Source organism: Camelina sativa, chromosome 5, assembly GCF_030686135.1.
Source record: "Camelina sativa cultivar CO46 ecotype springtype chromosome 5, ASM3068613v1".
Lineage (NCBI taxonomy): Eukaryota > Viridiplantae > Streptophyta > Magnoliopsida > Brassicales > Brassicaceae > Camelina > Camelina sativa.
The window spans coordinates 11,806,891-11,820,219 of record NC_141884.1 but is presented as its reverse complement, the minus strand read 5'-3'; the positions used below and the strand labels follow the sequence as shown (position 1 = coordinate 11,820,219).

General features: G+C 39.6%; 3 protein-coding genes and 1 pseudogene across 4 annotated transcripts; 2 read left to right on the top strand and 2 right to left on the bottom strand.

Annotated features, from left to right (window-relative positions):
• The first annotated feature begins 335 nt into the window (after window positions 1–335).
• Window positions 336–2,760, top strand: LOC104786558 (pentatricopeptide repeat-containing protein At2g30780). Its single transcript, XM_010511986.3, has 3 exons — window positions 336–769; window positions 938–2,126; window positions 2,220–2,760. The coding sequence occupies exons 1-2, from the start codon at window positions 509–511 to the stop codon at window positions 2,033–2,035; spliced, it is 1,359 nt and encodes a 452-aa protein (XP_010510288.2). The 5' UTR covers window positions 336–508; the 3' UTR covers window positions 2,036–2,126; window positions 2,220–2,760.
• A 203-nt stretch (window positions 2,761–2,963) lies between these two features.
• On the bottom strand, window positions 2,964–4,193 carry LOC104786557 (oxygen-evolving enhancer protein 2-1, chloroplastic-like; annotated as a pseudogene). The gene is made up of 4 exons (XR_015556709.1): window positions 3,895–4,193; window positions 3,581–3,813; window positions 3,444–3,494; window positions 2,964–3,356 (listed from the first exon to the last, which is right to left on the bottom strand). The product of XR_015556709.1 is annotated as an oxygen-evolving enhancer protein 2-1, chloroplastic-like (transcript).
• Window positions 4,194–4,475: 282 nt separating this feature from the next.
• On the bottom strand, window positions 4,476–11,744 carry LOC104786554 (DExH-box ATP-dependent RNA helicase DExH6). The gene is made up of 14 exons (XM_010511984.3): window positions 11,076–11,744; window positions 10,793–10,883; window positions 10,020–10,350; window positions 9,795–9,869; window positions 9,634–9,678; window positions 9,265–9,358; window positions 9,082–9,140; window positions 8,855–8,980; window positions 8,566–8,618; window positions 8,252–8,285; window positions 7,716–7,805; window positions 6,632–7,636; window positions 5,432–6,520; window positions 4,476–5,337 (listed from the first exon to the last, which is right to left on the bottom strand). Exons 1-14 carry the CDS (start codon window positions 11,188–11,190, stop codon window positions 4,651–4,653), a joined length of 3,894 nt encoding a protein of 1,297 aa, XP_010510286.2. The 5' UTR covers window positions 11,191–11,744; the 3' UTR covers window positions 4,476–4,650.
• Window positions 11,607–13,300, top strand: LOC104786556 (APO protein 1, chloroplastic). The gene is made up of 2 exons (XM_010511985.3): window positions 11,607–11,746; window positions 11,867–13,300. The coding sequence occupies exons 1-2, from the start codon at window positions 11,642–11,644 to the stop codon at window positions 13,064–13,066; spliced, it is 1,305 nt and encodes a 434-aa protein (XP_010510287.1). The 5' UTR covers window positions 11,607–11,641; the 3' UTR covers window positions 13,067–13,300.
• Window positions 13,301–13,329: the final 29 nt, after the last annotated feature.

Sequence of the window (13,329 nt, the reverse complement as noted above, 5' to 3'; positions counted from 1 at the left end):
TTTGCAAAGACTTCCACAAAATCAATGGTTTTAAAAACTAAACCGATCGTACCGTTCCGACCAGGAATCGTTTACTTAACCGAGTCCAAATTAAATTAAACCGGTAAACTTGTGAAGAAAGTCATCAAAACCAGTGATCCAATTTGATATCAAAATTGGGTTCACATATTAACTAATAAGCTATTCTATATTTAATCTTAAATTTTTGATTAAAACTACAGTAAGTGTAACTGTGTAAGTGATAAATCATAAATTAATCGAGTTCTTACATTTTAATTCGATTATAGTAAATGGTTGAACCGTATACTTAAACCGAAGTTCACAATTTCACAGCCATTGTCCATTATGGCCTCAGGCCCAAAACAGCATTTATCAAATCTTCTTCCTCTTCTTCCTCCTACGATAAACCCTAATTTTTGGGGGCTTTGCACAGATTTGCAGATTCCTCAGATCCGATACTGCGCTATTAAATTAAGCCGGAGCTATTATTATTTCTCAGTCGTGATCCATGACATCTAATTTTGTGAAACTCAGCACTGAATTTATCGGCAAACTCTCCCGTGTAACTAGCTTACCAGCTCAACGTACTGATTTGGTTCAAAAGGTTTCGGTTTTGAAAGACGAGCTTTTAACGATTGGTAACAGTAAGGAGAAGTTCCAGAACCTTTTGGATCAGAACGGCCAGTGGTTGTTTAGAAGCTATCGTGATGTTGCTGGAATCATTGAGCTTATGGATCAGCTCTTTCCTCGTCATTACTTGGCTCTTCAGGTTCCTTTCTTCTCATTTCATCTAATTGTGTTTTCAAAAAGTTCGAAACTTGCTTTTGCCCTGTCTATAGATTGAGCTAAACATTGCTATAGATTGAACTACATTGTATTGTGATTCAGGAAATGTTAAGTTTGTGTCTTAGGTTTTGATGTTATGTTAATGTTTTAGGTTTTAGATTGGAGGAGAAGTCAAAAGGATTATTGTATCCCTTTGACATCGGAGGAGTATGCGAAAGGAATCAAGATTGCTGGTAGAGCTAGGGATGTAAACCTTGCAGTCTATCTTTTCGATGAGGCTGCTAAGAAACGGATTCAAACAGCTTCAGTTTACAATGCTTTGATGAGTGTGTACATGTGGAACGGTTTTGCTGATGAGTGTCAGTCACTGTTTAAAGATTTCACTAGGCAAACGCATTGTGCTCCGACCATTGTGACCTATAATATTCTAATATCTGTTTATGGTCGGCTTCTGATGGTGAAGAATATGGAAGCTGCTTTCGAAGAATTACATAAACTGAAGCTTTCTCCGGATTCGTTTACTTACAACTTTCTAATTGCGGGTTATGTTACTGCCTGGAATTGGGGTAAAATGGAAGCTACTTTCCAAGAAATGCAGGGTGGTCCAGTTGAGCCTGACAGTGACACTTATCAGCTAATGCTTCGTGGGTATGCAAATTCTGGGAATTTGAAAAAGATGGAAGAAATGTATGAAGTGATTAAAGATAACGTTGGTGTAAACAATAGTCCTTTGGTTAGAGCCATGATCTGTGCATATTGTAAAACGTCTGTTGAGGGTAGAGTCCAAAAGGTTGAAAAGTTATTGAGTCTTCTCTCTCGGGAGGAATATCTTCCTTGGTTGAATGTGCTTTTGATTCGACTATATGCTCAAGAAGACATTTTGGAAGCAATGGAGAATAAAATCAACGAGGCATTTGAGCGTAAGACATGTGTTAATAAATCGGATGTCATGCGGGCGATCACTGCGGCTTACTTCAGGTGTAATGAAGTTGACAATCTTGCTAATTTTGTCAAGCGTGCTGAGTCTGCTGGGTGGAAACTATGCAGATCTCTTTACCACTGTAAGATCATATTGTATGGATCCCAAAAACGCTTTGAAGAAATGGAAGGTGTTGTAAATGAGATGGCACAGACTAATTATGGGCTTGTAACTAAAACGTTCGCCATTATGCATAAGGCGTATAAAGCCCATGGAATGGAGTCCGATGCTGAGAAAGTGAAAGGAAAGATGCTGAAACGTGGGCTGTAGATACACTTCATTTTGTGCAAAGGATTCTGTTGTTTCGATTTGTTCAGCGTCTTTATCAAGGGCGGGCTGTGACCAAGCAGTGTATCAAATGGTTAGTGCTGTTTCTGCCTTTGCATAAGTCTCCTATTTATAGTGACTTACCAGGGTGTTGTGCTTAGCATTTGGTCTCTTTTTGATATATCAGGTTGTAGGACTGCCCAATGAGGCTGGATAAAAGATGCTGGCTAGGCTTCCATAATCTGTCACCGGGGTTTTGGGATGAGACGAACGCACAAATCTTTTTCCGTCATGACTGATTTAACCATCACTATTCTGCCATAGTTGTACATGTTACTGGCAGAGTTTAAAATTTCCATGGCAGATTTTTAGACGGTTTCAGTATAAGAAACCACAGTAAAACAAATTTGATGTGAGCCATGAAGAACAGTGCCTGCCCTCTCTGGTTTTTCTTGCCTGTGTTACTGATAGGATTAGAAGAGCTATTATTTTCTTGGTTTTTGGAGGCTCTGCTAAGTAAAGTTATTTCCTTAAGAAAAAACTGCTGCAGTGAGTTTCTCTGTTTCGGCCATCTCTGGGTCCAGTTTCCAGATTGTAGTAAGTTAGTAAAATTTTGTGTTGTTAGGCTATAAACACTCTTACATTGGCATACTGCTCTGTTGTTTAGCTTGATCCATGTTCGTAAATTTGAGGAAAATGATAGCTCAGCTACACATAATGTTTCCGTATAGTGGATCTCCTTTACTTAATCTACAAATTCTCACGAATAAGCCATGGAGCTTGAAATTTTATTATGATTCTTTGTTTCTTTGTCATTCAATTCTTTGCATTACTCTAAATTTGTCAATCATAAAGATCCACAAGATTCATAAGCAATATTTTTATGAAAGTCAAAATTGAAGCTGTCATCACAATAGAATAGACTAACGACTAGAGACTTGAACAATCTTCATTCATAGTTATCAAATGCTTGTTTTGTTTCCTTGATCCATTTTTTATACAAGGGACAATGAGGAAGAAGACAACAGAAAACAGAGCATTTGGTTAGTGTATATTATTCAGATTCAAGCAACACTGAAGGAAGTAGCAGCATTCTCAACGAACTTCCTAGCTCCTTTAAACCACCTCTTGTCTCCTGCTTGTGCTTTGCATATGTAAAGCTTTCCACCATTCACAGTAGCTGTTATCAGTTGGGTTTTCCACCTTCATCTCCATCAGCTGTTCTTGTCAAAACCGACAAGTAATAGTATGGTTTCCCTTCAATCTCTTGTGTGGATGTTTCCAAGATGTTTGCAGTTGCTACTGCATTTGCATCAAACCCTCCCTGCAGAAAGACAAGTAACACTCTTTTAAGGTATTGGTTCTTGTTTGAACTCAACAATTTCCTTCACCAACTTGAAAAAGAAATTACCTCAGAGGCTGTTTCGCCGAAGTAAGCTTGCTTTCCCAGGAGATAATTCACCTGCAGAAACCAGAAACATGTCGTAGTTGTGGTGAATGGTGATTATCATCTGATTGAACTTCTTTGCTATAGAAATGGAGTGAAACCTGAGAGAGGAACTGTTCGGGAGAGCCGTAATCAGTGATGGATTTCTTGTCTGTAGGAGTGATCATGACAGAGACATTGCTGGTGGCGTCAAAGTTATCCTCGAACCTGAGGACTTGTCCTGGATACTCAATCTCTTTGCTTGGGTTCCACTTTGATGGGATCTGGATTTTGAATCCTTCTCCAGTGTACGGCATGAAATCTGTGTTCTTCTTTGGCTTACCAAACACATTTGCTGCAAAACGCAATATTCAAGATTTGCTTCATGATTCTCATTGATATGATAAACATGTATAGAGAGAAAGAGAGATCATACCGGCTTCACCATAGGCGGCGTCAGCAGGAGAGACTTTGGATCCGACAGCAGCAGCACCAACGAGGAAGGTGAGGGCAAGACGGCGGGAGATGGCGGAGTTATCGTCTTCCTGAGACTGTTGAGCTCTACATACTACTAAATGGACGGGTCTCGAGAGGGACACGTGACGAAACGACGAGGAAGATGATGATCGTGCCACGGAGGAGGCAAGTGCACTCTGGTGCAAGAAGCAGACGCTGTATGACATTCTCTCTCTGCTATCCTCTTTTTGTTTCAACCTAAAGACCAAAGTGATGAAAGTGCTTTCAAGTATGGAGTTTAAGAAAAGAGTGTTTCGTTGGATGGTAGTGACTTTTCGATTATGTAGCATCTTCTGTTTGGATGTCGGGATAAGGTTGTATAGGTTCTCCATCGTGCCACGTGGCACTGATCATTTTGGTCTGAATGACTTTTGTAATAGTTATGATCTCCGTGGAAGTAAAATGAAACTGCTAGAAGAGTCCTTATGAGTTATGACTTATGAGTAAACAACAATACTCCGTCTAGAAAGAAACTGTGGCAAACGATTTGATAGGGAAAGATTAGAGCGACATGAAACCGGTAAAAAGTCCGGTTCACGATTTAATAAATAAAAACACTTTGGGACAAGAACCATTATAGTGAAATGGAGGAACCATCCAAAACATAACTTGTTTGTTTATACATCAATTCCTCTGCTTTTAAGGGACCCAAAACGAAACCAAAAGCACTAGCTCTTCATGCATTTCCCTTATGTTCTGCTTTGTCTTCACGCTGCCTTTTATGGATATCAACCTTTGGAACATACAGTTCTTTCTTCTTACCGGAATCTGAGTTGTTGCCTGACCTGGTCTTGTTTTTCTTAATGCTTTGATTCTTAGCCACTGACGCAGCAGCTCCTCTTGGAGGTGCGTTTGGTTGCTTATATCCATTGGCCTGATCAGAAGGCATGTTCTCTTTCTTGTTACCCGAACTCGAACTGTTGGCTGATTTTTGCTTTGAATGCTTCGCCGTAGAAGCAGCTTCTGGTTGGTTAATCCCATTGGTGGGATTAACAAACATTTTCCCTTTCTTCTTACCCAAATCAGCATTGTTGGCTGATTTGGGGTTTCTTTGCTTGTTTTGCTGCCTAGGTATCGATGCAGCTTCTGTTGGAGCCATGTTGTAGTCATGCTGCCGATTCCTGTTCGTGTGACTAAAATGCTTGTTCTCTTTCAAACTCAGAGACCAAAAGAGAGAGTTTAGGAAAGAGCTTGGTTTCTCTTCCCATCCACCGGTATCATACATCTCAGTCCTCGAATGTTTTGGTCCCATAGACTCCGGTGGATTTGAAAGTCCCGCGTGACCATCATATGAGAGAATACAAGCTATTGCATGCATAGAAGCTCCGAGATGAGGCGGCAGATGTTCACGTGGATGTGTTACCTATAACATGCCAATAAACGGTTAGAGATCCAAATCAAATATAAGAACCCGTTAAGTATGGAGTATAGTTTTAAGTGTAAATTTATAAACTAACCTTGAACAAAATAGACGCCATTAGTCGTTCCCGCAAAATGTACATTTGAGCAACTTCAAGGGCTGTGGTTCTGAAAGGCAGCCAACGATCAACTACCAACTTGACTGAATTTTCAGGTGAAGACATCATTTTCGCTCCACTGCTACTATCTTCTTCATGTATGTCCATTCCGTCTGCATTAGTATTAGCTCCTCCTTCTTCGTCCTCTTCTTCTACATCACTATCATCAGAATCACTGCTCACTGTAGGAGCCACAGCTATCTCTGTTGAGACAAGTAACAAAGGAAGATCCCGAACAACAGTACAGTTTCTTATGTGCATGCCTCCATCTCCACGTGTGATCTCATCAAAAACAACCAAAGATTCATCATACTTTTTCGACGACAAGTTGAAGTTGTTTGACAGTGAATGCACACGAACTTTGGCACCACTAGCAGTCTCTACTATAGTTCTTCGATTATTACCAAAAGCTGGGCACAATCTTCCCACCATAGGATACAAACCTACTGCTAGAACAGCACGGAGTATACCGGGATCACGCGAATTCTGGCTACAGCTTGAAATATCGTTGGGAATAATCCCATGTCTTTTAAGTTCCGACTCAAGTTGGCTACGCATTTGATCCAACATCTTCATAGCACTAGGAGAGACGAAGTACTGAGAGCAAAACTCTGCCGAAAGACCTCTGTCTTTTGCAATTTTCCAGCATTCAAAGGCAGCAACAACTGCAAGGTGATCACTGTCACCTCCACAAAGTGACGCAAGTTCAAGTTTTGCAGCAGCAGCTTTTTGTCTTTCAACTGGCGACATAGGCATCGTAAATGGTTCCTTGTAGTCGGCTGCACATGCCAGAGTAAGTGCTGGATCCAGACAGTTTACTAATACAGCGAAGAAAAGCATTTTGCTAATCAAAGGATGAACTGGGAGATGACCAAATTTCTCTCCAAGTTCTGTCAGCTCTTCCTGAGGTGTCAGGGCCCCGATGTCCTGTAGTATGCTTAAGGCATTTGCAATACTTTGATCAACAGGCGGGTCCAAAAGTTTCTGAAGGAAATCATTAGTTTTGCAATTTGGATCAAGTATCTTAACCTGAAAATGTTATTGAAGCACAACGATCAGTAAAAAGATTACACATACACGAATGGCTCACCGCATAGAGCCAATTGCTATTAACTAAGAACAAAATGAGAGAAGCAGTACCTGTAAGCAGAGTTCTTCTACAGGCATCCTCTTAATTTCAGGAACTTTAAAATCTGGCATAGAGGCTGCCCGAAGTCTAGAATAGAGATGATAACAAATACCAGGTTGGCAGCGGCCTGCACGACCCTCACGCTGTTTTGCATTTGCTTTTGACACCCAAGAAGATTGGAGCGTTGAAACATTATTGTAAGGATCATAGCTCTTTTCCTTCATCCGGCCACTATCTATCACATAAACCACATCATCAATGGTAACTGCTGATTCAGCAATATTTGTCGCAAGCACAATTTTGCGACAACCTCGAGGGGGGCGATTAAAAACTTTCTTCTGTTCCCCTGCTGGTACCATCGAGTGAAGACAAATAATGTCAAATTTAGCACTATCTGCAAAGAAAGGGTTCTCAAGTAACCTCTGTCTTGTTTTATTTATGTCATCCCATCCAGGTAGAAAAACAAGAATGGCACCATCTTCTGAATCGCCACATATTTTCCTCATTAACTGCAGTATAAGACTCACATCAACCTGCTCTGGGTTGATTGTCGCCATGTACTTATCAAGTAACTGTTGTCCTTGCTGAGAATTAGACTGGGTATTGCCTGCATGCTCCCTGATTATCTGAGCAGCTTCTAGTTGATTCTCTGTTTCTGCCAATTCTAATGCGGTCAAACCATCTTTAGACTTTAAGTTCCAGTCTGCACCAGATGAGAGGAGCATGCAGACATCACTGATCCTGCCCTTTCCAGCAAAGACCATTAGTGGTGTTAGCCAGGTTGATTCGTGCTGATAATTGTAGATCTCATGACTTCCACTAGAAGAAACTAGATCTAAGAGGGCATCAAACTCGTCATTTGTCCAAGCCAAGATGATTGCTTCATCTAAAGCAAGTTTATCTTCATCCGTCAAATCAACCTTGTGGTCTGGTATACTCAAGTTGGCAGAGCTTAGATGATTATCTCCACCTGACTTCAGAATAGAGAGAACATCCTCCAAATACAAGGTTCTCACCTGTAGACACAAAGCAAGGAGATTATATTTGGGCACAAAAGAATTACCATATTCGAGAAAGAGAGAAAGAGAAATTAACTGGATAAGTGAATCCAGGGACACGGACAACTGGGCAGCCTCCAAAATATCCCGAAAATCTCTCGGCATCAAGTGTAGCACTCATGAGAATCTGTAGGTCCAGAAATTTCCACAAAATAAGATATACAGTACTGTACTTAGGCCATATTCAACATTTAACAAGTCATCAAGTCCAGCTATCTCAGGTTCTTAGGCTCTGTATACAATTTTGTCGGAGTTCACTTGTCCTCTGTGAAGTGTGAACATTCGACAAAGTATCTTTCTTTGAAAATTCTTGTTTTTAAAAACTTACTCCACAAACACACAAAATAAATACCACGAAAGAGACATTTTCTAACTAGTGATGTCTCTTCTTTCTTAATTCGTTATCCGGAGGGAAGGAGACACCTTTAATATACAAAACATACTCCCTTTTCTTTCCCCTCTTCTATTTAGACTAAGGAAAAAAAGATGTTATTATCGATTCTTCTCTTTGTTCCCTTGTTATAAGTTTACCATAGCAGTGAAAAGCAAAGAAGAACAAAAAGCTTAACTAACCAGACGAAGATGAGGATTTGACGGAAGTAAGTCCCTGCAAATCAACAAAACTCTCAAAATCATTTGAGTTCTGTCATACACCAAAAAAAAAATAGTAGATAATAACTATCTTCTTCTATGGCTTGCTGCTTGCTGCTTCAGAGAAAGATAAATATATGTGTACCAGAATAGTATTGGGCATATAAATTATGGTGCGGCAACAATTGAATGATAGCTTTAACATCAGTTTCTTAGGTCACATAGACTTAATTTGTTAGATAAACACATTGGCAGGAAAAAATGACTCAAACGTTTGAGAGGGTAAAGAAGTCTACCTTATAATTGCCAACATGAAATCAGAGTAGCAATCCCTTTCATGGATTTCATCCTACAAAGTAACATACAGGTCACTGATCAATGTAGAAAGCCACAGAATCAAATTTACAGCCAGGAGAGGAAGTAGAGAATTTAGGATGACAAACAGTAACAAAAAGGCATGCCATAGTGACAAAATTCATAATTAGTTTTTCAAGCAATTTCATTGTCCTGCAATACTCGGCATATGTATGAAACACATACTTACAGAACACATGATAGCGAATCAAATTAAAATAGGTTAAGTACCACAATGATGTGAGTTATGTCGGAAACACAGCTAACAGAGCCTTTTCCTACAAGCACCCTCAGGAGAATGCCATTGGTGCAGAATACAACTGATGAGTGCCTTCCACCTTTGCTTTGGAGTCGAACCTGGAATATACATATAAAGTCAATGGCGCACTTGCCCACAACATTGAAACACAAACATCTTTCATGTACAACGCAAGTGTCTACCTACAAATATTACTGACCTTGTAACCAATGTTTTCTCCAATGCTCTCACCTCTTTCACAAGATATTCTTTCCGAAACTTCAAAACAGGGATTAAAAAAAACTGTAAGTAAGGGGTAAGGAGTATACAGCGTACATGTGGATTAAAACTGAATTTAAGAGATCAACAAGAATATATAGCTGAATAAGAAAAAACGATCAACCTGACATCGCGGATATCCGACGAGGTTGGGTGCAAACAATTTTGCAAGTTTCTCCTTTGCTTGACCACATATGGTCTAAAAGATATTGAGGCACCTAAAACGTAAACAATGGAAGCACTTGAGAAACCTATAGAATGATAAAATTGAAGGCAATTTCAACTGAAAGCTCTTTGCATGTCTAATATCACAATCACATACGCACGTTAAGCAAAATCCTATAACACAACATATTCTCTAAAATTTAAAGTAACGTGAATATGTAGCCCTTGACCAGACAGTTGACAGCCTGACCTTTCAACCCAAGGGGTGAATAACTAAAATTGCTTAGGAGAGCTACTGAACTACAACAAAACAAAAGGTAACAAATACCTGAGTAGTTTTCCCGCAACCAGTTTCACCAGAAATGAGAATAACCTGCACTTGCAATAAGAATATATAATGAATCTGTCGAGCAATGGATATCACCACCACAAGCATAACCATACAACTAGTAAATTCTAGCAGATAACATATCAAAAAGTTAACAGAACCTGATTGGATTCCACTGCAGATGTAATTGCGTCTCTAAAGGATGTGATGGGAAGCTTTGACCGCAGCTTCGCGATCTGTAACATAAATCAACAAAAAGAATTTCCTTTCACTTGCTGCTACTTGGCATGATTTATAACTTGTCAGTCTGTATTCTGGATAAGGAATCAATATTACAGTCCTTTCAAACAAAAGAAATACATCTCAACAACTGGGTGTTTTCTAACCTCCTTAAGAGCTTTGTCCTTCTTAAGTCTAGAACTCAAAGATGCCACTTTTTCTAGAATCTCTTCACTGCTAATCTTTGGTTTCGCGAAAAAATCATCTTTCCATTGTCCTTGTTTACCCGAGTGCCCGGAGTACTTGTTAAATGATGTGGCAGCAGTGTCTCCGTCACAAGGTGGATAGTGAGTAAATAAATCCTGTAGAATAGCATCTGCCCCTGGCGGAAATGACACACATTTGAGCTTTTCTTTGTTCGATTTCTCATTGGCTTCTTTGTTCTTCCCATTTTTGTGCCTGCTTGTGAATATTGAAAGACGCCTTTGTTCTCCACGCCTGTAGAAGCATCCACAAGAATTAGAAACACAAGTCATAGCAATGGAACTTACACCATCGAAAAATGAATACTTTCTCAAAAACAAAACACTAAAGAGTCCAATAAAGGCAGTAACTCACCCCCGGAACTCCCAAAGCATAGCAATCGAACTTACACCACCGAAAAATTGAATACTTTCTCAAACACAATACACTTATATAGTACAAAAAAGGCAGTAACTCACCCCAAACTCTAAAGTCCTAGCCATTGACCCTTTCGTCATAGAAAAAATGAATACTTTCGCAAACCCCACAACACTACAAAGTACAGTAAAGACAGTAACTCACCCCTGAGCTCTCAAGTCCTAGGAATCTAACTTTCTCCATAGAAAAAAAATGAATATTTTCTCAAACCCGAGAACAACACTACAAAGTACAAAGAATAAAAAGCAGCGAGACTCACCCAGAACTTTTCGATTGAATACCCATTTTCCGGCACATCTGATGAATCACGCCACGTTCGTTATTTGATAGATTATGCTCAAACGTGTAAACTACACAACACAAATGCAATAAAATCCAATCAATTTACCACACAGAAAAAAAGGCAGCGCAATTCCAATTCCAACAGCACAAACAGAGCTTTATCTAAGCAATCTTAAACCATTTCCGGAAAGAATCAATCAGAAAGGGAAACAATTAGGATCGAAAGAAGAAGAAATTGGTTCCCGGGGAGCTAAACAGACCTTGATTCCCAGAGGCTCTAAAGTCTTCGATAACCTTAGAAGCCCAAATCCTAGTAGCTTCGACAGAAGTTGGCTTCCCTGCTGCATTATCAGACCTGAATCTCTTGTTCCCCATCGCTTATTAGGGTTTGCTCTGAGAGAAAAACACTTACGGCTTCTGAGATTCCAAAGAGCAGCAGCAGCCTTGTTCGATGAGTTTCTTTCCTTCTTTTTTGCCCTTTCACTAGTTTCTTTCTCCTCTTTGTCTTTATTTTTGTTTTCTCGGAAATTGCACAAAAATGTTTCAGGCGGTGAAGAATTGAGGAGGAGGTATCAAATCGGAATCAAGCAAGGATCAAAAAAATCTCTAGTTATAAAAAAAAATAAGGATTTAAATATTTATTTATTTTAATTCACATATTTATTTATTTATTTATTCCCAAATCCAAAATCGAAAACCTTTAAACTTCCCAATTCCTTTTTTCTTCTCCACGATACTCTTTACCGGAGAACGAACACTCGACGGAGACAAAGCTTACTCGCCGCCGACGGAGACGGGGTTCGTGTAGTCCTCTCACAAGTTTAACATGCTTCTGGTTTCGCCTGCTTGTAGAGGTGTTTATCTTCAGACCGTAGATCCACCAAAGCCAATTGATTTATCAGCCAGAGGTTCTTATGCAAGTTGCTTTCAGGTTTCCATTTCACATCTCCTCTAACTTTGATCTTCATGATTCCAATCCCGTTGTAGTAATTTTTTTTTGTTTTTTTATACATATATATATATATATATATATATATATATATATATGCAGATTCCTCGTTCAATCCCTAAAAGGGAGTGTTGGATGAGGTTAGGAACTTTTGTTTGTATCAATCAGAAGCCGCCTATACACCACACAAGTTTCAAGAAACGCAATGTATTTACGCAGAACGTTGATCTTCCTCCTATGTTACCAAAAAACAAGAAAAAGCCTTATCCTGTTCCTTTTAAGCAAATTCAGGAAGAAGCTAGGAAAGATAAAAAACTTGCTCAGATGGGTATAGAGAAACAGTTAGATCCTCCCAAAAATGGGTTGCTAGTTCCTAATCTTGTTCCCGTGGCTTCTCAAGTGATTGATAATTGGAAGTTGTTGATCAAGGGTTTAGCACAGCTTCTACATGTTGTTCCTGTATTTGCTTGCAGTGAATGTGGGGCGGTTCATGTGGCTTGTTCTGGTCACAATATTAAGGATTGCAATGGTCCTACAAATTCACAGCGGCGTGGTTCTCATTCATGGGTTAGAGGTACCATCAATGATGTTATTATTCCTGTTGAGTCGTATCATATGTATGATCCTTTTGGGAGACGCATTAAGCATGAAACTCGGTTTGACTATGAGAGGATCCCGGCACTTGTTGAGTTATGTATTCAGGCTGGAGTTGATATCCCAGAGTATCCTTGTCGCAGAAGGACACAACCAATACGAATGATGGGGAAGAGAGTGATCGAACGTGGTGGATATGTTAGAGAGCCTGATAAACCTCAAACATCATCTCCACTAGCCGAGCTTGACACGCTTGGTGCTTGTGAAAGGTATCCACCTCCTATACCGGAGGACATACCTAGGATAGCACAAGAAACAATGGACGCTTACGAAAAAGTTAGATTGGGGGTGACGAAATTGATGAGGAAGTTCACAGTCAAAGCATGCGGATATTGTTCTGAAGTGCATGTTGGACCATGGGGACATAGTGTGAAGCTGTGCGGAGAGTTCAAACACCAATGGAGAGATGGGAAGCATGGATGGCAAGATGCTCTTGTGGATGAAGTTTTTCCTCCAAACTATGTATGGCATGTGAGGGACCTCAATGGAAATCCGCTTACCGGAAGTCTCAGGAGGTTTTATGGTAAAGCTCCTGCTTTGGTCGAGATTTGTATGCACAGTGGAGCTCGTGTTCCTCAACGCTACAAGGCAATGATGAGGCTTGATATTATCGTTCCTGATTCACAGGAAGCCGACATGGTTGCATAGGTCCTTGGATATGTTCATCGTAGAAATCCATTGTGAGGAGGATAAAGAAGCTTTGGTTGATGATAAAATGAGCTTGGCTAGCTAGGATCTTTCTTCATATAGCATAAGAAATATTGTCATATATAAAATATTTTGTAATTTGGATATAAAATATTTTAGAAACCTTCGTTGTAATCAGAGAAATTGTGTTTATTGATAAATATAAATACTAACAGTAACGAATTTTTGTACAAAGGTTTATGTCAACATTATCTAGAAAACAA